This window comes from Oncorhynchus mykiss, chromosome 15 (genome assembly GCF_013265735.2).
Source record: "Oncorhynchus mykiss isolate Arlee chromosome 15, USDA_OmykA_1.1, whole genome shotgun sequence".
NCBI classification, from domain to species: domain Eukaryota; kingdom Metazoa; phylum Chordata; class Actinopteri; order Salmoniformes; family Salmonidae; genus Oncorhynchus; species Oncorhynchus mykiss.
In genome coordinates, this window is record NC_048579.1 from 26,776,478 (window position 1) to 26,799,182 (window position 22,705).

General features: G+C 46.5%; 1 protein-coding gene across 8 annotated transcripts in view; it reads left to right on the plus strand.

Annotated features, from left to right (window-relative positions):
* LOC110489893 (dnaJ homolog subfamily C member 13) overlaps positions 1-22,705 on the plus strand; it is a 48,640-nt gene that overhangs the window by 14,538 nt on the left and 11,397 nt on the right. For 3 of the 8 annotated variants that reach the window (XR_002468637.2, XM_021562859.2, XM_021562853.2), the window contains exons 3-36: positions 1,102-1,177; positions 1,444-1,593; positions 6,760-6,801; positions 7,639-7,839; positions 9,848-10,054; positions 10,240-10,335; positions 10,669-10,760; positions 11,025-11,191; positions 11,417-11,496; positions 11,581-11,750; positions 11,991-12,023; positions 12,623-12,722; positions 12,891-12,998; positions 13,109-13,264; positions 13,699-13,755; positions 13,860-13,981; positions 14,114-14,189; positions 14,580-14,675; positions 14,811-14,951; positions 16,668-16,685; positions 17,312-17,394; positions 17,609-17,762; positions 17,874-17,977; positions 18,122-18,281; positions 18,371-18,535; positions 18,712-18,816; positions 19,007-19,209; positions 19,371-19,455; positions 19,731-19,885; positions 20,010-20,210; positions 20,348-20,549; positions 20,670-20,785; positions 20,884-20,962; positions 21,120-21,255. Coding sequence is in view for 7 of the 8 variants with exons in the window: in XM_021562859.2 (XP_021418534.1) it covers positions 1,102-1,177; positions 1,444-1,593; positions 6,760-6,801; positions 7,639-7,839; positions 9,848-10,054; positions 10,240-10,335; positions 10,669-10,760; positions 11,025-11,191; positions 11,417-11,496; positions 11,581-11,750; positions 11,991-12,023; positions 12,623-12,722; positions 12,891-12,998; positions 13,109-13,264; positions 13,699-13,755; positions 13,860-13,981; positions 14,114-14,189; positions 14,580-14,675; positions 14,811-14,951; positions 16,668-16,685; positions 17,312-17,394; positions 17,609-17,762; positions 17,874-17,977; positions 18,122-18,281; positions 18,371-18,535; positions 18,712-18,816; positions 19,007-19,209; positions 19,371-19,455; positions 19,731-19,885; positions 20,010-20,210; positions 20,348-20,549; positions 20,670-20,785; positions 20,884-20,962; positions 21,120-21,255 (4,136 nt within the window). In the remaining variant the exon portion in view is untranslated. The remainder of the gene's footprint in view (positions 1-1,101; positions 1,178-1,443; positions 1,594-6,759; positions 6,802-7,638; positions 7,840-9,847; positions 10,055-10,239; positions 10,336-10,668; positions 10,761-11,024; positions 11,192-11,416; positions 11,497-11,580; positions 11,751-11,990; positions 12,024-12,622; positions 12,723-12,890; positions 12,999-13,108; positions 13,265-13,698; positions 13,756-13,859; positions 13,982-14,113; positions 14,190-14,579; positions 14,676-14,810; positions 14,952-16,667; positions 16,686-17,311; positions 17,395-17,608; positions 17,763-17,873; positions 17,978-18,121; positions 18,282-18,370; positions 18,536-18,711; positions 18,817-19,006; positions 19,210-19,370; positions 19,456-19,730; positions 19,886-20,009; positions 20,211-20,347; positions 20,550-20,669; positions 20,786-20,883; positions 20,963-21,119; positions 21,256-22,705) is intronic. The other 5 variants (XM_021562854.2, XM_021562855.2, XM_021562857.2 and 2 more) reach the window with 5 other exon arrangements.

The window sequence follows — 22,705 nt, forward strand, 5'->3', positions numbered from 1 at the left end:
ACCGTGGGTGCGTACCGAACGGTTCGATAACATACTGTGTACCGTTACATCCCTAGACTATGGATGGATGGATGGTTATTCAGTTCCAGTGACAAAACACGATCAGTTTTTCAGCGCTCCACTCATCCGTATTGGTACAGAATAAACGTCTGCCTCTGAAAATAGCACCATATTCCCTTCATCGCGCATAGGGCTCTGGTCAAAAGTAGTGCACTAGGGAATAGGGTGCCATTTTGGATGTACTCAAGTTCCCTGGTCCATTGGTCCCACTCTGTCCAGTGTCAAACTCCCCAGACGTAATAGGTATTTATTTCTGCCATGGTTATTTCCAGCTCGGTAGGTAATTTGTGGAGCGTTGACTAACGGGGAACAATGTTAGCATCATTTTATCAATGCTAATGGAATTCACAAGCCAAGCCAATGCTAAGCTAATCTTTGTCACTTCAGAAATACCACCACTTAGGCTACAGCAAGGGCAATCATGTCCACCACATCCCTCACTGCAGTTCTCCACAGTCCACTCCGCACGGATTGTCTGCATTCCAAATGGCACCGTATTACCTAGGGCTGGCACAATGACCGTATAATTGTGCAACTGACGATTATGGATGAACATCGTCATGAAAATAAAATAACTGTCAAAACCGTAAAAAAAGTGTTTATTTATTTTATATGAATATATATATATATTTATTTATTTGTATGTGTTTATTCGTTTTTTGTGTGGTGCGAACAGCTGACTGCAGACAGGAAGGCCTAGCAAAGGTGTGGTTGAGTCAGTTTCCGCGGTAACATTGACTCTACAACCACTCTGGTTGCCTTGAGTTCATTTGCAGAACAATAACAGTCATCTAAAAGTCCATGACTGTTACGGCCCTGCTATTACCTTTATACCGCTCCACCTTTGACCAGGGCCCATAGGTCTCTGCCTCTGGTCAAATGTAATACACTATGTAGGGAATTGGGTACCATTTTGAGGTGCAGACATTGGTTTGGGTGTTAAGCTACCTCCTGTGTCTTGTAGATCCTTGTATATCAAATGTTATTTTGTAGGTATCGGTAGGTATCGGACTTACTGAGCTCCCCTCTTCTCTGTTCCAGGTACAAACGAGTCTTCTCCGTGGGCACTCATGGCATTACCACGTACAACCCCACCACGCTCGAAGTCACAAACCAGGTCAGGGGACTCCTCTTTAATCCCGTCACGTTTCCTCAGTCTGAGTCATGTGACATTGTCTATGTGATGAGTACCATTATGTGATGACTGTCAACATATTTTTTTTCTGTTTAGTCCTAAATATCCCAGTGGTTATGGTTTTGTTCAGCATATCCCTTGTCACCAAGTTGAACATCTATGAACTGTCATTTTCACTGTTATGGAATGTGACTTGTTGACACGTGACATGTTGGTCTCTCTGTCTCACTCTCTGTGGTGCCCTGTAGTGGCCGTACGGGGACATCTGTGGCATCACCCCGGTGGGAAAGGGCCAGGGCACCGAGTTCAACCTCACATTCCGTAAGGGCAGTGGCAAAAAGTCTGAAACGCTCAAGTTCTCCACAGAGCACCGGACAGAGCTGCTCACAGAGGCACTGGTGAGAGAACACACCATTGGTTCTGGAAGGATATACTTTAATAAATACCTGAGGAGCTTGGTTTAACTGCTTTACCTCATTACAACCCAAATATAAGCTTTTTTTTCATTGATTGTTTGTAAACCATAGAATTTTAAGAATAACATTGTATAACTTAAACATGGCTCAAGCTAGCATTTTGATATCATGGGTGGTCTGTCCATAGTGCCATCTATACATTGAGAGGGGTTACATTTCTTAAGCCCCACCCCCTCAGCTGTTTTCCCCAAAAAGTGGTGGGATGACTGCTTAGTAGTTCTTTGAATCCCAGATTGCCATTTTTTTAGTATGTTGTACTGGGAACTACACTCACCTCACACCACCAGAACCCATGTGTAGCATCAGCCATGATTTTTTTCATGAGAACGCTCAACACATTAGCAACAGTGGCCGACTGTTGGCCGCTTTAGAAACACTGTCGCATATAATAAAATTAGGGCTGTCACATGATACAAATCATTAATGGCATTACTTAATTGCGATTTAATCACAAATCAAGTTTGGCCCTGAAGAAAATATTTTTCCATTTAAAAAGCAGTGCATTGAGTTACAGGCATACTATTCTTTGATTGTAAGGGATGGAAAACACTTATCAGAATGTTTTAGTAGCATGTTCTAAATGAGTGTGAGTATAGGAATAAATAACTGGCGCTATGGATACAAAGAGCTTTTAAACTTGTCTAACAATGTTAGGAAAACACTAACCATCTGTACTGTTTAGATAACTACACTCCCTCTCTTTTCTAAGCTAGCAATCCATTTTTCTGTTTTTTTTTTTTTTTACTTTGCTGCATTTCAATCCGCCATTTGACGGCCTTCTGCAGTGGAAGGTGGCAGAGCTACAGCGGTGTTCGTCAGACCAGGAGATTTCCTGACAATTGGTCTCAAGAAAACCTCTATAGTGTCTGAATGGTTTTGACTCCTCTCCTCTATGGTTTTGACTCTCACACACACACTCACGAAAACAATGTTCTTCGTTTTGCTTTTTGACCCCCCCCCCCCCCCCCCCCCCCCCCCCCCCCCCCCCCCCCCCCCCTGGAGTTGATACTGACGATCTGCCAACTTCTGTTTGTGGAGTCCGAAAGCTTGGGCTGCAATCAATCAATCGATCAAATGTATTTATAAAGCCCTTTTTACATCAGAAGATGTCACAACGTGCTGTACAGAAGCCCGCCTAGAACCCCAAACAGCAAGCGATGTAGAAGCATGGTGGCTAGGAATAACTGCCTAGAAAGGCAGAAACCTAGAGAGGAACCAGGCTCTGAGGAGTGGCCAGTCCTCTTCCGGCTGTGCCGAGTGGAGGTTTATAAGAGTACGTGGCCATTAAGGACAGATTGTTCTTCAAGATGTTCAAATGTTCATATATGACCAACCCGGTCAAAAATAATCGCAGTGGTTGTAGAGGGTGCAACAGGTCAGTACCTCAGGAGTCAGTTGGCTTTTCATAAGCAAGCATTGAAGTCGAGACAGCAGGTGCGGTAGAGAGAGAATCGAAAACAGCCGTTCCAGGACAAAGGTAGCAACTGAAACAGCAGCAAGACTGGGGGCAGCCAGGAGTCATCAGGCCAGGTAGTCCTGAGGCATGGTCCTAGTGCTCAGGTCCTCCAGGAGGGGGAGAGAATTAGAGGGAGCACACTTAAATTCACAAAGGACACTGGATAAGACAGGAGAATTACGCCAGATATAACGGACTGACCCTAGCACCCTGGCACTTAGACTATTGCAGCATAGATAATGGAGGCTGAAACTGGTGGGTCGGGGGACACTGTGGCCTCGTCCGATGATACCCCCCGGACTGGGCCAACCAGGCAGGATATAACCCCACCCACTTTGCCAAAGCACGTCCCCCACACCGCTAGAGGGATATCAACACACCACCAACTTAGTACCCTGAGACAAGACTGAGTATAGTCCACAAAGATCTCCGTCTCTACACGAGAGCGAGAGAGGGGGGGTGCAAAACTGGACAGAAAGATCATGTCTGTGACTCAACCCACTCAAGTGACGCACCCTTCCTAGGGACGGCATGTAAGCGCACTAGTAAGCCAGGGACTCAACTCCAGTAATAGGGTTAGAGGCAGAGAATCCCAGTGGAGAGGCTACACACACTCATTTGACCGCTCTGTTGAAAGGGGAGACTCTCGCTAACATGTCCGTTGTTTTGCTCTAGGACGCTCACAAGAATAGTCTGAAGGTTGCCCAGCTACCAGTGTTTTTTTTATATTTTTTTATATGGAAGTAGTTTAGTGCCTATAAAAAGGGCTTAAATATGGTTGCAAAATGTTTTTATTTCCTGATCTTTATTATATCGCTCAGGTATACACTTCAAAACAAACTTTTATTTTTGAAACATGTTTTTCCATGTATGAATCTGTTATTCAATGCTTGTCTATGGGCTAATAGCAGTAAGGCCAAATTCAGTGTGTCATCCCCCAACAAAGTATTTATTATTTTATACCTAAAGTGGTTGTAAAATTCCAATTCAAAAGCTAAATAATCCTTGGTGTATGACCATCTTAAAACAATTCCATATCTTGTCTTAAAGAATCCCCCTTAGACTCCGGGGGGTTAAAATGATCCGTGCGGTGAAGAAATGGAGGCGTGATTAACAGCATCAACTTTTTTTTTGCCGATGAACATGTCAAGCGTTATTAACACGTTAAGTTTACAGCCCTAATTAAAAGCAATGAAATTGTCAAGAAGGTGCGCACACACACACACACACACACACACACACACACACACACACACACACACACACACACCTAAATTGCAGTGGCGGTGAAAAAACAAATAGCTGCAAAAACGCTCATTGTCTGAAAATGTAGCAAAAAATGATGGCGCTTGCAAGTTACAGGTCCCTTGTCACAGCCGGTTCTCACACCACGCAGAAAACAAAATGTGTTGATGACATTGGTATTCTGAGGAGGTGTAAGAGATTCTCTTTTTAATGAGCCTGATATTTCCCATAAGACTCAAGTTTCTCTTTCTAGTGAGTATATGCAAATTCGACCAGCATATTTTTCTCCACCTTTATTTTGACATGGAGTCATGCTGAGACTAAGGTCTCTTTTATAGACGAGCCATGTAATTACAAAACTATACACATCAGTACAATATGAAAAGCAGAACAGAGATACAAAACAGTCATAGAAAACAAACACATTCATCAATCAGCCGTCTGAAATGCCCTAGAGGCACCAAAAAAAACAAATCTTATTTAAATAACTTTGTAGAGACCGAAGGTATGTTTGACCGGGTTTTGAGACCGGGTATGTTAAGCTGTACAGTGCCTTCAGAAAGTATTCATACCCCTTGATTTATTCCGGATATTGTTGTTACAGATTGAATTAAATATAGCTTTTTTTCTCACCCATCTGCACACAATACCCCATGATGACAGAGTGAAAATGTTTTATACATTTTTGCAGATGTATAAAAAAAAATGAAATAGAAATATCTAATTTACGTTAGTATTCACATCCCTGAGTCAATACATTGTAGGAAATTTCCTACATTTCCATTTCCTACCTTTGGTAGGGATTACAGCTGTGAGTCTTTCTGGGTATGTCTCTAAGAACTTTGCACACCTGGATTACCAATAGGTAATAAAACTACCAATAGGTGGGGCCTTTGCGAGGCATTAAAAAAACCTCCCTGGTATTTGTGGTTGAATCTGTGTTTGAAAGGGCCTTACAGATAATTGTGTGGGGGTACAGAGAGATGAGGTAGTTATTAAAAAATCATGTTAAACACTATTATTACACAGAGTAATCTTAGTAATCAAGCAACTCAATTTCAATTGAATCCATTTTAAATACAGGCTGAAACAGAACAAAATGTGGAGAAAGTCCAGGGGTGTGAATACTTTCTGAAGGCGCTTGTGTGTCTAAATGTTATTAACAATGGAGTTTTTGTGAAAGACCTTTATAAACAAAAAGAGAGCAGTGCATCAATCTGAGACGTCAAATATGGCCTACCTACTTTCTGATACAGAATGCCGTGATGTGTACAGAACCTGTCAGCCGTAATGAAGCCTAGTAGACTGTGATGAACTGCATCCAGTGGGTTGAGTGTGTTTGCAGCTGCATTAAATGAATGTTGCCGTAGACTAGGACCGGTAGGAACGTTGACTGAATGTTCTGCTTTCTATTGTTAAGCGAGATGCATTACCTGTTTCTATAGAAGAAACCCGAGTCGTCGATCCAGATGCCCGGGTAATTGTAAGCAGTTACACAGTCAATATGGGTACCATCCAAGGTACAGATGCTTAAAACAGTTGAAAAATGATTGTACGCCCTAGAAAACACACTTAATTTTTTATCCGCTTTCAATACTAGCTGGAGGGCAATCAAGGTTTTCTGTAAGGTGAGGATCAGAAAGAGCCTTGTCAACAGAATGGGCAACAGAATATACAACAGTATCGTCCGCAGACAAGTGGAGGTTACAATTTCTTCCAGACAAACCAATATTATTTATATAGATGGTAAAAAGTACAGGGCCCTAAAGTACAGTACGACATTGTGGGACACATTTAGTAATAATATCAATGCATATCAGTAAATCCCAGCAACAAATAAATGCATACAACCAGCATCTCAAATTTCTTGGGAACGGTCAAATTTAGACTACATGATGACGTGAATGTTGTTTTTACATAATTAGCCATTCCTCACCATTTTTTTCAATCTAAACTGAAGATATTGTAACCACAAATATTAATGTCCTTATCAGACACCGACTAATTCGGGCAAGTCTCTGTGAGAACCAATATATCAGGGCTTGCGTCCAGCACCCAGAAATCAAGGCCAGTTTTTTTTTTTTTTTTTTCTCAATCAAACTCCGTTTGTGTTCAACAGCCTAAGTCAACTTATTCAAAGGATCTCTCAATCACCTAACTTAAAAGGATACAGTGCTTCAGGAGGAATTTAAATGGATGGCAATGCATCACGGCTCGTATTCATAAAGTGTTGCAGAGTTATAGTACTGCTGTTGGATCCGGTCCCCCCCCCTGTCCACGTCATCTTCATTATGAGCTGGCTAAACGAGTCTTAGATCAGCACTCAGAAGTTTTATGAATACGGGCCCAGATTACATGTTTACTCTGATCTCCCATTCTCTCTGCAGAGATTCAGGACAGACTTCTCTGAGGGAAAGATAACTGGCAGGGTGAGTATTGAATGAGGTAATGGAGAAAGGAGTGAGGGAATGAAGACCTGAACAAAAGAGGGAAAGGAGACAGAATGCATGATCTCACTACAGAGGAGAATGGAATGATGTGAATGCCGACATGAACGAATGAATGAATAAAAGGTGGGGGAACAGAACAAATGGGTAAACAAACCCTGCACACACCGTAGGGCCATGTTGAGTAGAGAGTAGGAGGAAGGGCAGAGTGGAGCAGACTCTATTTCTTCTTCCTGACTCGCTAATAATAGGATCTGTGTTCTCCCTCTCCTGCGCTGAAGCTGGTCTTGGAGACTCCCTGAGGGTTTTATTGTGTCTGTCCCAAATGGCATCATATTACCTATGTAGTGCGCTACTTTTGGTCGAAGGTAGTGCCCTATATAGGGAATAGGGTGCCATTTGGGACAGAGCCTCTGTCCGTGTTGTGTTTTCTCCTCCTTCAGCACAATCCCATTTCCTTGTGAGAGAGGGAGAGGTTGGAATAGAACAGCTGCTCACCTGCTCTCCTAAGGGTGACTTCCATCTACAGCACAGATCGATACAACTTCCTTTCATCGAAGAGGAGCACAATGGATGTGTCCCAAATGGCTCCCTATATAGTGCACTACTTTTGACCAGGGCCCTATGGATCTCTATTGTGTTTTCTAAGCATTATCATTACCTAGCTCTGGTCCATGGCATTACTGTACGTGCGGCTTGCCGACGTTGCGCACGTAATGCCCCGGGACCAGAGCTAGGCGTGATAATGCTTAGAGCTGTATCGTGCAGTGATACTACAGGTTTTGTCCACTTTGTTAACATGGGTGTCCCTCCCGTCAGCGCTACAACTGTTACAAGCACCACTGGAGCGACACGCGGAAGTCGGTGAGCCTGGAGGTGACCCCGGGGGGCATCGACCAGATCGATCCCCAGACCAACCGGGTGGTGTGCTCCTACGACTACCGCTCCGTGGAGGGCTTCGCAGAGGTCAACGACTACCAGGGGGGCTTCTGCATCCTCTATGGGGGCTTCAGCCGCCTGGTACGTACCCAGGGGGGAGGGTAGTGTGTGTTTACGTGTCTTTGTGTGTGTCTGTCTCGAAACCAGGGCTCTCAGCCCTGTTCCTGGACAGCTACTGTCCTGTAGGTTTTCATTCCAGCCGTAATCTAGCGCACCTGTTTCTAATAATTACTGGATGATAAGCTGAATCGGGTAAGTTACAACGGGTTGGAACGAAAACCTACAGGACAGTAGCTGTCCAGGAACAGGGTGGGAGAGCCCTGTGTCGTGTGAAAATCTTTCCAGCGTGAAATAGTTCCCAGATTTGTCTTGCGATTGTGAGGTCATGTTGTAAAAATGTTGAGTCAATAATGGCTGAGCTCCTGCAGATGTTTCTCACACCCCCTCACCCTTGATTTGGCTAGCTAACTAGTGTAATTAGCTGTAAACTGGGTGAGATGGTTTGTTCTCAGAGGTTTGCAGTTTTAACTTGTTTGTATAGCTAGCGTACAAATATATGCACCGTCAATCAGAAACGTAGCGCAATCGCAAAAAATCTCTCCTCACATCAAACCTCAGCAATTTGATGCGCGAGTCCAGGTATTTATATGTATTATTTATAGGTATCTATATACCTCACGCCTCAACAAGCTTCTGATTGGTCAGTCAATACTCCTGGTCACCATTTTATTTGGCAGATGTGTGACACAAATGCGCATGCTCACAGAACAGTTTTTCAAGGTCGAGGGAGGGTGTGACAAACATCCGCACGAGAAAGAGACGAGCTCAGCCCTCCCCATAAAGAGACGAGCTCAGCCCTCCCCATAAAGAGACGAGCTCAGCCCTCCCCATAAAGAGACGAGCTCAGCCCTCCCCATAAAGAGACGAGCTCAGCCCTCCCCATAAAGAGACGAGCTCAGCCCTCCCCGTAAAGAGACGAGCTCAGCCCTCCCCGTAAAGAGACGAGCTCAGCCCTCCCCATAAAGAGACGAGCTCAGCCCTCCCCGTAAAGAGACGAGCTCAGCCCTCCCCGTAAAGAGACGAGCTCAGCCCTCCCCGTAAAGAGACGAGCTCAGCCCTCCCCGTAAAGAGACGAGCTCAGCCCTCCCCATAAAGAGACGAGCTCAGCCCTCCCCATAAAGAGACGAGCTCAGCCCTCCCCATAAAGAGACGAGCTCAGCCCTCCCCATAAAGAGACGAGCTCAGCCCTCCCCATAAAGAGACGAGCTCAGCCCTCCCCATAAAGAGACGAGCTCAGCCCTCCCCATAAAGAGACGAGCTCAGCCCTCCCCATAAAGAGACGAGCTCAGCCCTCCCCATAAAGAGACGAGCTCAGCCCTCCCCATAAAGAGACGAGCTCAGCCCTCCCCATAAAGAGACGAGCTCAGCCCTCCCCATAAAGAGACGAGCTCAGCCCTCCCCATAAAGAGACGAGCTCAGCCCTCCCCATAAAGAGACGAGCTCAGCCCTCCCCATAAAGAGACGAGCTCAGCCCTCCCCATAAAGAGACGAGCTCAGCCCTCCCCGTAAAGAGACGAGCTCAGCCCTCCCCGTAAAGAGACGAGCTCAGCCCTCCCCGTAAAGAGACGAGCTCAGCCCTCCCCGTAAAGAGACGAGCTCAGCCCTCCCCGTAAAGAGACGAGCTCAGCCCTCCCCGTAAAGAGACGAGCTCAGCCCTCCCCGTAAAGAGACGAGCTCAGCCCTCCCCGTAAAGAGACGAGCTCAGCCCTCCCCATAAAGAGACGAGCATGCAATTATACAACTGGGAACCGTTTCACGCTGGGCTGGTTTTTACATGACACCTTGCTCTAAAGGTTCGCTTGTCTGTGTGCAAATGTGTTTATGCCCTTGAGAAATTCTACTGTCTAGGACGGATTCACCATTTGTATTGCACACCCACCCCTTCCCATCCCTCTCGCTCTCTCCACCTTTCCTATTGCCTCTCTCTGTCCTTACTTTCCTCTCTCTACCTTCCTATCCCTCCCTCTCTTACCTCTCTTACTTATCGCTCTCCCCTCCTCTCTCCCTCCCCCTCCCCCTCCCCCTTCAGCACCTGTTTGCGTCAGAGCACCGGGACGAGATCATCAAAAGCGCCATTGAGCACGCGGGCAACTTCATCGGCATCACGCTGCGGCTGCGTAAGGACCCTCTGACCTTTGAGAACTTTGTGACGGACCGACTCGGGAAGTACGGCTCAGACGAGTCCATCACCTCCCTGGCTGAGTTTGTGGTGCAGAAGATCTCCCCACGCCACTCGGTCAGAATCGCTCCTATCCCTATCGCGCCATCCATTACTTTTATAAATGTCCTGTTTAGTGTTTACCTTTTTATGAGGATGCAATTTTTTTTAAATTAGAATATTGAGATGAACATTTTATTTGTGGTCAACTGGCCCTTTATAGACTTGAGACTAACTTCTTCTGTGCTGTTTGTCCCTGACAGGAGCCCGTCAAGAGGATCCTGTGCCTGACAGAGACATGTCTGGTGGAGAGAGATCCAGCTTCCTACAACATAGTCACCATCAAGCCCTTTGGAGAGGTGGGTGGCTGCAACAACTCCGACATAAACACTGGGGCTGACTCATAGAATTGGTAGATGAATTTTCCATGGCGTGTTAAAATGCTTCTACACCTGTGGTGCTTGCTGTTTGAGGCTGGGTTTCTCTACAGCACTTTGGGACATCAGCTGATGTAAGAAGGGCTATATAAATACATTTGATTGATTTCAGAGCTGTCCTATCCATTCTATTTCTATGGCCCGGCCTCTGCCTCAGGCTCTGTTAAATGCCATGTTTGTCTTTTTCAAATAAATTTGACTGAAGCTCCGTTTTTTTCAATTGTCATCTGGGGGAAATGCTGTGTGTATCTGCAGGTGTTTGCTCTCATCTGCGATGCGGAGAACCCCCAGGTGTTCACCATAGAGTTCATCAGAGGCCAGATCAGGAAGTACTGCTCCACAGACAGGTACAGTGAAACACACAGCTCTTATTGTACACTTGCAGTATCATGAATGCCATATTTTCCCTCTTCCTTCCACACTTTCTTTTTCTTTTTACACCAAATCTATCGGTCTCAGTCTACGCTCTGCTGTTCTTCATTTGTTCATATGTGTTGTATTTAACCCATCCCACATCTCTCTTGTTTGAAAATGTGTGTATTTGTGGGTCATATCTGTATCCCTAGCCTCTCCATCTTATTGATCGGACTCTGACGTGTGTGTGTGTTTAGGGACTCCCTGATGGCCAGCCTGCTGGACGGGGTGCGTGCGTCGGGTAACAGGGACGTGTGTGTGAAGATGGCCCCCACCCAGCGGGGCCAGCGCTGGGGCCTACTGAGCATGCCTGTGGATGAGGAAGTGGAGAGCCTGCACCTCAAATTTCTGGCAACACCCCCTAGTGAGTAACACCTTTCACGGGTGTATTCATTAAGCACCAAACGGAAGCAAACAGAATGCAACAGTGAGGGACTATTTGAACTTGTCCAATAAGAAACGTTTTTCTACGGTGTGCCCTAATACATACAACCCAGATTTTGTATCAGTGACCTGTAATGGCCAGTTTAATATTGTATGTCTAAAGGACTGAGGGTTTGACCATGAGTCCCTGTCTTGTCTCCCTCAGATGGAAACTTTGCAGACGCGGTGTTCAGATTCAACGCTAACGTATCTTACAGTGGTGTGCTGCACGCCGTCACCCAGGATGTAAGTGTGTTCAAACCTACCAAACGACTGTGTGTGTGTGTGTTACGCTATCTTTAACATTCCTCTCCTCTTCCGGTCTCTCAGGGCCTGTTTTCGGAGAACAAGGAGAAGCTGATAAGCAATGCTGTCTTGGCCCTGCTGTCACAGGAGTGTGAGCTGCCGGGCCCCAACGCCGAGCTGGAGAGCCACTTCCAGGCACTCCGACGCCTAGTGGCCTCCAAGGCCGGCTTCCAGGCATTCACACAGCTTCCCAAGTAAGGCCTCGACACACACACACACTGCTGCCCCTTCTCCTGAATTCCCTCTCTCCCTTCACTACCCTCTCTCCCTTCAAAGCTCTGACTATTTGTGCTTTTCACCTCTTCTGCTACGTTCTCCCAGTCCTTCCGCTCCTCCCTCCACCCCCCTCTCCTACTGATAGTTGTTGCTATGCAGTATTGTGTAGTAGTGTGGTGGTAAGTGTGTAGGTAACAGACGTACTCTGTCATTCCAAGGTCTGGTCAAGGGTCTGGATTCACAGATGGAACGTAAATATGAATCCATACATCTCAGTCTGCCCTCTCTGTCTAATTTCCATGTCCTACCTGTCTTCCCTGTCTGTATGCCCTCGGTCTGTCTATGCGCTCTCTAGCTCTGTCTGCCTGCCTTCTAAGACTGACTGCGTCTGTCTGTCTGGCTCAGATTGTTCGCTTGTCTCCGTCTGTCTGTTCTCCTTTAATCTGTCTACTACTCTCCTTTCATGTGTCGCACACCGGGAGATCAAAAGAGAGGTGACGTCCATCTCTCTTCTCCGCCTCTGTCTGCGTGTGTGTGTGCCTCTCTCTTTCTGTCTCTCTTTCTCTCTCTCAATCTGTCTCTCATGTATCCAGGACGCTGTCTGTCTCTTCTCTGGGGTCACTGAGATGTATGAGAGGATTTCCATTCTTTGTTCCTGTATAGTTGAGAATGAACCCCCCCAGACCCTTTTAAAATGATATTTGTAGACCAGAGATGTCATTAAAAATGTCTGTCTGCGTTTTTTAATTTCCAGTCTCAATGAGCTGCCCCTTGTCTCCATATCATGTCATATCATGTCAATGAAGTGAATGAGTCTTTGTCTTGTTTAATCTGTGTGTGTGTGTTGCAGGTTCCGGGAGAAGTTGGGGGTGAAGACAGTGAAGGCTCTGAAGAGGAACAACAACGGAGTGACACATGCCGCCATAGACATGCTCTGTGCTCTTATGTGTGTAAGTACCATTTGCATTCCCCTGAGCAAAAAGTTCACACACACACAGACCATCTAACACACACTTCTGGTGTTTACGCCATGACACTACAGATAACGTGACTGCCGCTGGTAATGCAAAATTTCTATTTACTATTTTCTAAATTGCAATTATCTGCATCCTTTCCAGCCGATGCATGATGACTATGACCTGCGACAGGAGCAACTGAACAAGGCCTCTCTGATGTCCTCCAAGAAGTTCCTGGAGAACCTTCTGGAGAAGTTCGTCAGCAATGTGGTACGTGTTTCAGCCTCAGGTACTGAAACCTGGGAGCGAAACCAAAAGAAGCCATCTATTTTCTTTAACAACTATTTTTTTTCTTCTATATCCTCCCTCTCTCCCTGCAGGACCACGGCACGGGGGCGCTGGTGATCAGCTCGCTGCTGGACTTCCTGACCTTTGCCCTGTGCGCCCCCTACAGCGAGACCAGCGAGGGACAGCAGTTTGACATGCTGCTGGAGATGGTGGCCTCCAACGGACGCACCCTCTTCAAACTCTTCCAGGTAGCTAGGTGGGGTGAGAGAAAGGTAGTCTGGAATCCATAACTGATATGCTCTGTTTCAGTTTGGGTTCCAGGCTAAGAATAAGAGAAATGGGAATGTTTAAAAATATATATATATATATATATACACATACACATACATATACAGATATATACATATACAGATAGATATATATATATATATATATATATATATACATACACACACACACACACACATATATACACTTTTCACTACAAGGAAGGAAGAAAAACACTTAAGTAAAAGGTGATGTTGGGTTAAACTAAAAGATGGAGGACAATTTGAAAAGAAGAAATAGCGTTGTCAAACAGTTTTTGTCTGACATGCTCTGTATACAGTATAAGGTATGTGTGACGATCTGTTTTGATGGGATTCATTTAACATTGTCTCAGTGAGTTGTTGTTGTTTTTCAGCACCCCTCTATGGCCATTGTGAAGGGAGCGGGCCTGGTGATGAAGGCCATCATTGAGGTGAGTTCAGGGGGGGGTAGCAGGTCTTAATATGATGACAAACAGGATAATTATTGTGATTATATTGGCGATGATCAACAATAAATGACTGTTTTGTTTATTAGGAGGGGGATAAGGAGATAGCCACTAAGATGCAGGAACTGGCTCTGAGTGAGGGAGCCCTGCCCAGACACCTGCACACCTCCATGTTCACCATCAGCTCAGACCAGAGGATGCTCACCAACAGGTAAAGGACCAAGGGTTCAAGTCTCCCATAACGTCCATGCGTGATTTACTCAAACGTCCACATTACTTATCCCTATTCCAAGTTAGGATTCTGACAAATTCACTCATGGTTTTTAAACTGTTCCTCCCACAGGCAGCTGAGTCGTCACCTGGTGGGCTTGTGGACAGCAGAGAACCCCATCGCCATGAGCCTCCTCAAGAGAATACTGGTTAGGCTCCCGACAGGTGTTCAGTAGGGCTGTGACGATACCAATGGAGCAATCTTTTTGACCGTGGCGCAAATGAAAACACAAAGCAGACCGAACTCTTTAGTCCTTTTTAAAACCTGCTCTATGTAAAATATTGTGTGCTCTAGCTTGGAAAATAAATGCATGTGACTGGATGACAACATAATGTTTGTTTCCAACATTTCCAACATCCAAAATCTGCTTTGTGTTTGGTTTCCTTGCCACGATGGTAAGGAGTATGGCGATACTGCTATCGTCCCAGCCCGAGTGTTCAGGCAATTCATTTGTGTACCATCCATATGGTTAAGAGGCAGGGGATTTGATAGTGTACAATCTCTCTCTCTCTTTGTCTCTCCATCTCTCTCCCCTCAGCCGACGGGGCTGCTGGCGTACCTGGACAGCCCTGATGCCGTCCCGGAGAAAGACGTGGACAGGATGCACATCCGGGACAATGTCAAAATCGCCACGGTAACCTGCAGCGGAGACGATAGCGACGTTCCCCTTTACCAGCTCCGTACACTGTTGTGGTACCTTTAGACATTAATGTATGCTTGGATGTTTTAAACTTTTACTCACCGGCCTTTTCGTGTCTCATCCTTACAGGACCAATTTGGTCAGCAAAAGGTGCCCGACTGGCAGCGGGTGGCGGGAAAGGCAGCCAAAGAGGTGGAGAAGTTTGCCAAGGAGAAGGCCGACATCGTGCTAATGCACTGGAGGGACAAAATGGGTATCGCCCAGAAGGAGGTGAGGAGGGACTCACTGCTCGCTTTTCTCCCCCTATTCAGGGGCTTCATTCTGGGCCAGTAGCACTAATGGCAATGCCCTCATTCAGACTCCTCTGGCTCTTGCTCCTCCTGCTGGCGCTGAGCGGTATTGCAGGCTCTACTGCTTACATAGCCGTCTGCTGGACTGGTCCAGTTACTTTAGTACCAGTTAGCATGGCTAGCATTGCTATCACCCAGCAACTTTGCCATGGGAGAGACACTCTTGGAACCAGTGTGTTCTGAACCAGATTCTAACAAATCATCTTCTTTGTTGTTTTGGACACTGCTGAACAGATATGCGCTGCTTGCTTTGTGTGTGCGTCTGCCCTCATTTGTCTGCGTCAGCGAGATCTTGGTGAAGTGTAGTTTTGCTGGGATGTTGATGTTAAAACTCTTTAGTGCTGTTACGACTTCTACTTAGAGAGTGTATGAATGATGCCACTGAGTAAAGTTCTGTGCAATATGGTGACGGAATGAAACGCAAGCATTTACAGTGTGTCGCAAAGACGGTGAATGCGAGATGTCTTGTTTAAAGGACCATTTGACCGGGTCTGTTTATTAACAGTAAACACTCTCTGCCCTCTTCTCTTCTACGGGGCCTACAGCTGCCTCTCTGCCCTCTTCTCTTCTACGGGGCCTACAGCTGCCTCTCTGCCCCCTTCTCCTCTCTTCTACGGGGCCTACAGCTGCGCCTCTGCCCTCTTCTCCTCTCTTCTACGGGGCCTACAGTTGCCTCTCTGCCCTCTTCTCCTCTCTTCTACGGGGCCTACAGCTGTCTCTCTGCCCTCTTCTCCTCTCTTCTACGGGGCCTACAGCTGCCTCTCTGCCCCCTTCTCCTCTCTTCTACGGGGCCTACAGCTGCCTCTCTGCCCCCTTCTCCTCTCTTCTACGGGGCCTACAGCTGCCTCTCTGCCCCCTTCTCCTCTCTTCTACGGGGCCTACAGCTGCCTCTCTGCCCCCTTCTCCTCTCTTCTACGGGGCCTACAGCTGCCTCTGCCCCCTTCTCCTCTCTTCTACGGGGCCTACATCTGCCTCTCTGCCCTCTTCTCCTCTCTTCTACGGGGCCTACAGCTGCCTCTCTGCCCTCTTCTCCTCTCTTCTACGGGGCCTACAGCTGCCTCTCTGCCCTCTTCTCCTCTCTTCTACGGGGCCTACAGCTGCCTCTCTGCTTTAGCGCACAACTTTAGTCATATCTCCTGGGCCACAACGCTGCCACAAACCGAAGTTCACCTATACTTTGTGGCTGTCACTGGGTTAGTACCAAGATAAACAGAAACTTGTTAGTGCGGATTCTGAATGAGACTATTGTTAGAGGGCTGAGTGGGTGTAGGGGAGTCCAGCTCAAATCAAATCCTTTAATTGAACTTTCTTTTATCTGCCAACCAATCACCTCACACTTCTAAAATTGCTACCACATCGGTTGTGATTTTCCTTTCAGTTAATGTTCACTTGATACAGTAAAAATGTTTTTGAAATAGATCCACTGTCATCGCATACGGTGGGCGAATCTTGACTGGAGGCTGTCGTACTGTTTTTGTCGATAAAGATTTTGATCGTATGGTGCAGATTGCCTTTGACCTAACTTCAATGAGAAGTATCTCTGTTTGATCCGACTGAGGACCAATAATCTCTGTTGTCTCTTGCCCCACCCTGTCCCTCTTGTCTGTTGGGGTTCTCTGCTGTCAATCAAATGCAGCAGGACAGAAATAACCTGGTAAGTAGAACTGACCAATGGGAACCCCTCTTCCTCCTTTTTGACCCCTCCCACGCTTACCTGTCAGTTTTAGAGCTCATGTAGTGTTGTGGGATCCCATCTCTGTAGTTGGATTTTTGTCACTGTTTATGTCAAAGGTTGTGTGTTTTTGTTGGTGTTTGTTATCATGACAGTATTTTTCACCTGGTGGTCAGTGACATTAAATGTTTTGAGTTCATTAAAAATAATTTTGTAACATTGTGGGGTTTACAAAGGTGATAGATAAAATACATGCCATTCAACACATACCATACCTTTCCTCGTATTTGTTTTCATCAATCACCTGTGTTGTGACTGTGTGTTGTACCTTGAACATTGTCAAGATCAATATATGTGTGTGCCCTTGCTATCTCCATTACTGTCATTGTCAAGCCAAAGATGACAATTCGGCAATGACAGGGAATTGGCCTGATAGCATAAACTGACAGGTGCTCAGGCTATTGTGAATGCTGGTATTAGTTGGGGGGGGGGGTCATAAATCATCTTAGCTGCGGTCGTCCACTCATGTAGACCAGTTGTCCAACAACGCGGAGTTGACCATTGGAGAGGTGTAGTGGTGACTGATGTTGATCTTGGCTCTACTACAGAACCCCAACCAAAAACCTGTCATTCTGAGGAAGAGGAGACAGAGGATCAAGATCGAAGCCAACTGGGAGCTCTTCTACTACAGGTAGGTACATTGATCACTTGCTCACAAAATGTCCGCCTAACTCTCTCTTACTATTATAGACTTTGTGCTTTATCCTTTATTTGTTATGTTTAATGTTTCTCCGGCTGGAGCAGCCTCCTACTTTAAATGATCAAATGAATTCATGCATTAAAAGTGAATATTTAGATTTTGGATAAGTTGTCCCGTCTCAATCTCTGGTTCTCCTGTGTCCTAGGTTCCAGTTGGATCACGCGCGGTCCAACCTCATCTGGAACCTGAAGACACGGGAGGAACTGCGGGACGCTCTGGAGGGAGAGATGAGGGCCTTTGGCGTGGACCGCGAGCTGGGCAACGCTAGCGTCATCTCCTGGAACCACCAGGAGTTTGAGGTCAGGGGTCAAACCAAATTATCACCATATTTATATTTTGATCATGTGGATTGGTAGCTGACGTGTGTGTGTGTGTGTGTGTGGGGGGGGTTGTTTGCGTGTGTGTTGCAGGTGAGGTACGAGTGTCTTTCGGATGAGATTAAGATTGGTGATTATTACCTGCGCCTCCTGCTGGAAGAGGATGAGACGGATGAGTCTGGGGCCATCAAGAGATCGTAAGACATCAGCTACCTACAACACAATCGGCCTTGTTTAACCCATCTAATGACAATATTGCTCTTAAATCCAAACAAAGGGTATAAAGTCAAATGTTCAAATTGCAATATCCCTCTGTCTTTCTGTCTCTTTCTCCCGCTCAGGTACGAGTTCTTCAATGAGCTCTACCACCGTTTCCTGCTCACCCCCAAAGTCTCCATGAAGTGCCTGTGCCTGCAGGCTCTCACCGTCGTCTATGGGAAGTGCTGCGAGGAGATTGGCCCCTTTACCGACACCAAGTACATCGTTGGCATGCTGGACCGGGTCAGTGCTGTGGCACACACACAAACTAGTGAGAGATCCGTTGGGACAGTTTTGTAATAGTAAGTCTCTCTCCCCCTCTGCATTTACAGGCTACAGACAAACTGGAAAGAGACAGACTGATCCTATTCCTTAACAAACTCATCCTCAACAAGAAAAATGTGAAGGAGTTGATGGACTCCAATGGAGTCCGCATCCTAGTGGACCTGCTCACCCTGGCCCACCTACACACCAGCCGAGCCACCGTCCCACTACAGGTAGGTCTTCACAACTTCCCTGTCTGAACCATCCAAATTGTAGCATGTGCTTCTCATCACGTATCTAACGTATGTTTTGATATGGAAGCGTATAGCTGTCGGAAGTCAAATAGACTTCTATTACAGGCCAGTCTGTCTGGTTTCATGTTAATAACGTGCGTCTTTGTGTCTGTCAGAGCAACGTGATCGAGGCCGGGGCGGACATGAAGAGGGAGAGCGAGAAGGAGTGGTACTTTGGGAACGCAGACAAAGAGAGGAGGGGCCCCTTCAGCTTTGAAGAGGTACGTTTCTTCTGAATACAAAACCAGTACAGATGCTAAGCTCTACCCCCATAGGTAGAGTTTCTCTGGGTCCAGTGCCATTGCTTAGATATTTTTGGGTATCCAAGACAACGTACATTTTGTAACGTCGGTGAACTATCTCTAAGCATGATATCTTGATGACTGAACACGTCCACATTTCCCACATCAGATGCAGGAGTTCTGGAGCAACGGAGTGCTGACGGCCAAGACGAGGTGCTGGGCCCAGGGCATGGACGGCTGGCGCCCCCTGCAGGCCATCCCGCAGCTCAAGTGGTGCCTGCTGGCCAGCGGGCAGGCGGTGATGAACGAGACGGACCTGGCCACGCTCATCCTCAACATGCTCATCACCATGTGCTCCTACTACCCCAGCAGGTAGGGAGAAGATATTCAGTTCTGACTCTTTAAACAAAAAACAAAAAAATATTATTTTTTTTACTTACTGTCTCCTCTCTTGCTCAGCCCTTTCTCCCCCTATTTCTCTCTATTTTGCTGTCACACAGTTTAAAAATGTGACAATGTGTCTCTTTCCCCAGGGACCAGGACAATGCCATTATTCGTCCCTTACCCAAGATCAAGAGAATGGTCAGCGATAATACCTGCCTTCCTCACATTGTCCAGGTGAGCAGAACCAGCCTATTATTACATATATCCTTCCTACCTCAGTGGGACTAACTGGTTAAATAAAGGTTAAACACAAAAAATGTGTACTAATTCCTATTCTTTTCATTTTCCTATATATAAAATAATCTGAAGGTTGCTTGAGACTAAAACGTTGGTCAAATAAGATCTGTTCAATTCTTGGACTCAACATTAAAAGTGAGATGGAGGTTTTTATTTTTATTAAATGAAATGTTTGACCAAATGTCTCATGTTCTGTTCCCTTCTCCAATCAGCTGCTGCTGACCTTTGACCCCATCCTGGTGGAGAAGGTGGCCAACGTGCTGTACCTGGTGATGCAGGACAACCCCAACCTGCAGCGCCTCTACCTCACCGGCATCTTCTTCTTCATTATGATGTACACCGGCTCCAACGTGCTGCCAGTGGCCAGGTCCGACTGCTGGAGAGATGCACACGGACACGCATGTCACACACACACACACACACTGTGCTCTTCAGATAGGTCTTTTACGTTGTGCGTTTTGGACTCTGTCACGTCTTGTGTTTTCTTGTAGGTTCCTGAAGTACTGTCACCTGAAGCAGGCCTTCAAGTCAGAGGAGGCCAAAGGTACAGACATCGTCCAGCGCAGTGTGCTGGGGCCGGTGATGCCTGAGGCCATGGTGTGTTACCTGGAGAACTACGAGGCAGAACGCTTCTCCGAGATCTTCCTGGGAGAGTTTGACACGCCAGAGGCCATCTGGAGCAGCGAGATGAGGTAGACACAAGCTTGCTGTCTGTCTGGGGAGAGGTCTAACAAATAGTTTTGACCAAGGTTTTCCTGTCTGTTTGTCTACATCCACCTCTTGTGTGTTGGTTTGTGTCTGACGTCTCATCCCCCTTGCCCCCCTCCAGGCGGATGATGATTGAGAAAATCGCGACCCACCTGGCTGACTTCAGCCCACGGCTGTACAGCAACACACGAGCCCTCTACCAGTACTGCCCCATCCCTGTAGTCAGCTTCCCCCAGCTGGAGAACGAGCTCTTCTGTAACATCTACTACCTCCGCCACCTGTGTGACGCCAACCGCTTCCCCAACTGGCCCATCCGAGAGCCCGTATGTTCTGTCTGTCTGTGTGTGGTGATTGACTGTGTGAGACTTGTGAGAAGGTGTCAGTGTATGAGCGAGATGGAGACTGTTAATCGTGCTCTGTGTCGTCGTCTGCCCCCCCTGCAGGTGAAGCTGCTGAAGGACACCCTGGAGGCCTGGAAGAGGGAGGTGGAGAAGAAGCCTCCCTCCATGTCTGTGGACGACGCCTACGAAGTCCTCAACCTGCCCAAGGGACAGGGACAGTAAGTGGCCTTGCATGCATAAAGAAGAAGCTTCTCCCTCTCCAAGATGTCTATCGGTACTATATGGAGTGTGTTTGATTTTTTTGGTTTCTCCACAGACACGAGGAGAGTAAGATCAGGAAGGCCTACTTCAGACTGGCCCAGAAGTACCACCCGGACAAGAACCCAGAGGGCAGGGTATGTTACCGCACCATTGCTGCACTATATAAGGAATCGGGTGCCATTTGGGACACAGACGTCATCCGAGTTTGAGGAGTTTTTCCACTCCTGTCTTGGAGCATTACCGTCATTGTTCAGAGGGGGAGGTGTTAATTAACTGTCTTTGTGTGTTCAGGATATGTTTGAGAAGGTCAACAAGGCCTATGAATTCCTGTGCACCAAGTCGTCCCGCATCATCGACGGCCCCGACCCCGAGAACATCATCCTCATCCTCAAAGCCCAGAGCATCCTCTTCAACAGACACAAACAAGGTCTGACACTCTAATGCTCTCTCCACTGTCTGTAGTATTCCATGTTATACGCATCTAAAGTGAATACGCATGGAAGGTGCGTCACAATCACTAATTGTAAACACCACTAGAGGCACCATTTTTGGAGGCGTGATAGACATGGCAGCGTTGCTATTAGCTAGAAAAAGAGTGTAGGAGCTATAAATACAGTTGAAGTCGGAAGTTTACATACACTTAGGTTGGAATCATTAAAACTTGTATTTCAATCACTCCACAAAGTACTTGTTAACAAACTATAGTTTTGCCAAGTCGGTTAGGACGACTACTTTGTGCATGACACAAGTCATTTTTCCAACAATTGTTTACAGACAGATTATTTCACTTATAATTCACTGTATCACAATCCCAGTGGGTCAGAAGTTTACATTCACTAAGTTGACTGTGCCTTTAAACAGCTTGGAAAATTCCAGAAAATTATGTCATGGCTTTAGAAGCTTCTGATAGGCTAATTGACATCATTTGAGTCAATTGGAGGTGTACCTGTGGCTGTATTTTAAGGCCTATCTTCAAACTCAGTGCCTCTTTGCTTGACATCAAAGGAAAATCAAAAGAAATCAGCCAAGACCTCAGACAAAACATTGTAGACATCCACAAGTCTGGTTCATCCTTGGGAGCAATTTCCAAATGCCTGACGGTACCACGTTCATCTGTACAAACAATAGTACGCAAGTATAAACACCATTGGACCACGCAGCCGTCATACTGCTCAGGAAGGAGATGCGTTCTGTCTCCTAGAGATGAATATACTTTGGTGCGAAAAGTGCAAATCAATCCCAGAACAACAGGAAAGTACCTTGTGAAGATGCTGGAGGAAACGGGTACAAAAGTATCTATATCCACAGTAAAACAATTCCTATATCGACATAACCTGAATGGCCGCTCAGCAAGGAAGAAGCCACTGCTCCAAAACCGCCATAAAAAGCCAGACTACGGTTTACAACTGCACATGGGGACAAAGATTGTACTTTTTGGAGAAATGTCCTCTGGTCTGATGAAACAAAAATAAAACTGTTTGGCCATAAATGACCATCTTTATGTCTGGAGGAAATGGGGGGGGGGGGGGGGGGGGGGGGCTTGCAAGCTGAAGAACATCATCCCAACTGTGATGCACGGGGGTGGCAGCATCATGTTGTTGAGGTGCTTTGCTGCAGGAGGGACTGGTGCACTTCACAAAATAGATGGCATCATGAGGACGGAAAATGATGTGGATAGATTGAAGCAACATCTCAAGACATCAGTCAGGAAGTTAAAGCTTGGTCGCAAATGGGTCTTCCATGTGGACAATGACCCCAAGCACACTTCCAAAGTTGTGGCAAAATGGCTTAAGGACAACAGTCAAGGTATTGGAGTGGCCATCACAAAGCCCTGACCTCAATTCTATAGGAAGTTTGTGGGCAGAACTGAAAAAGCG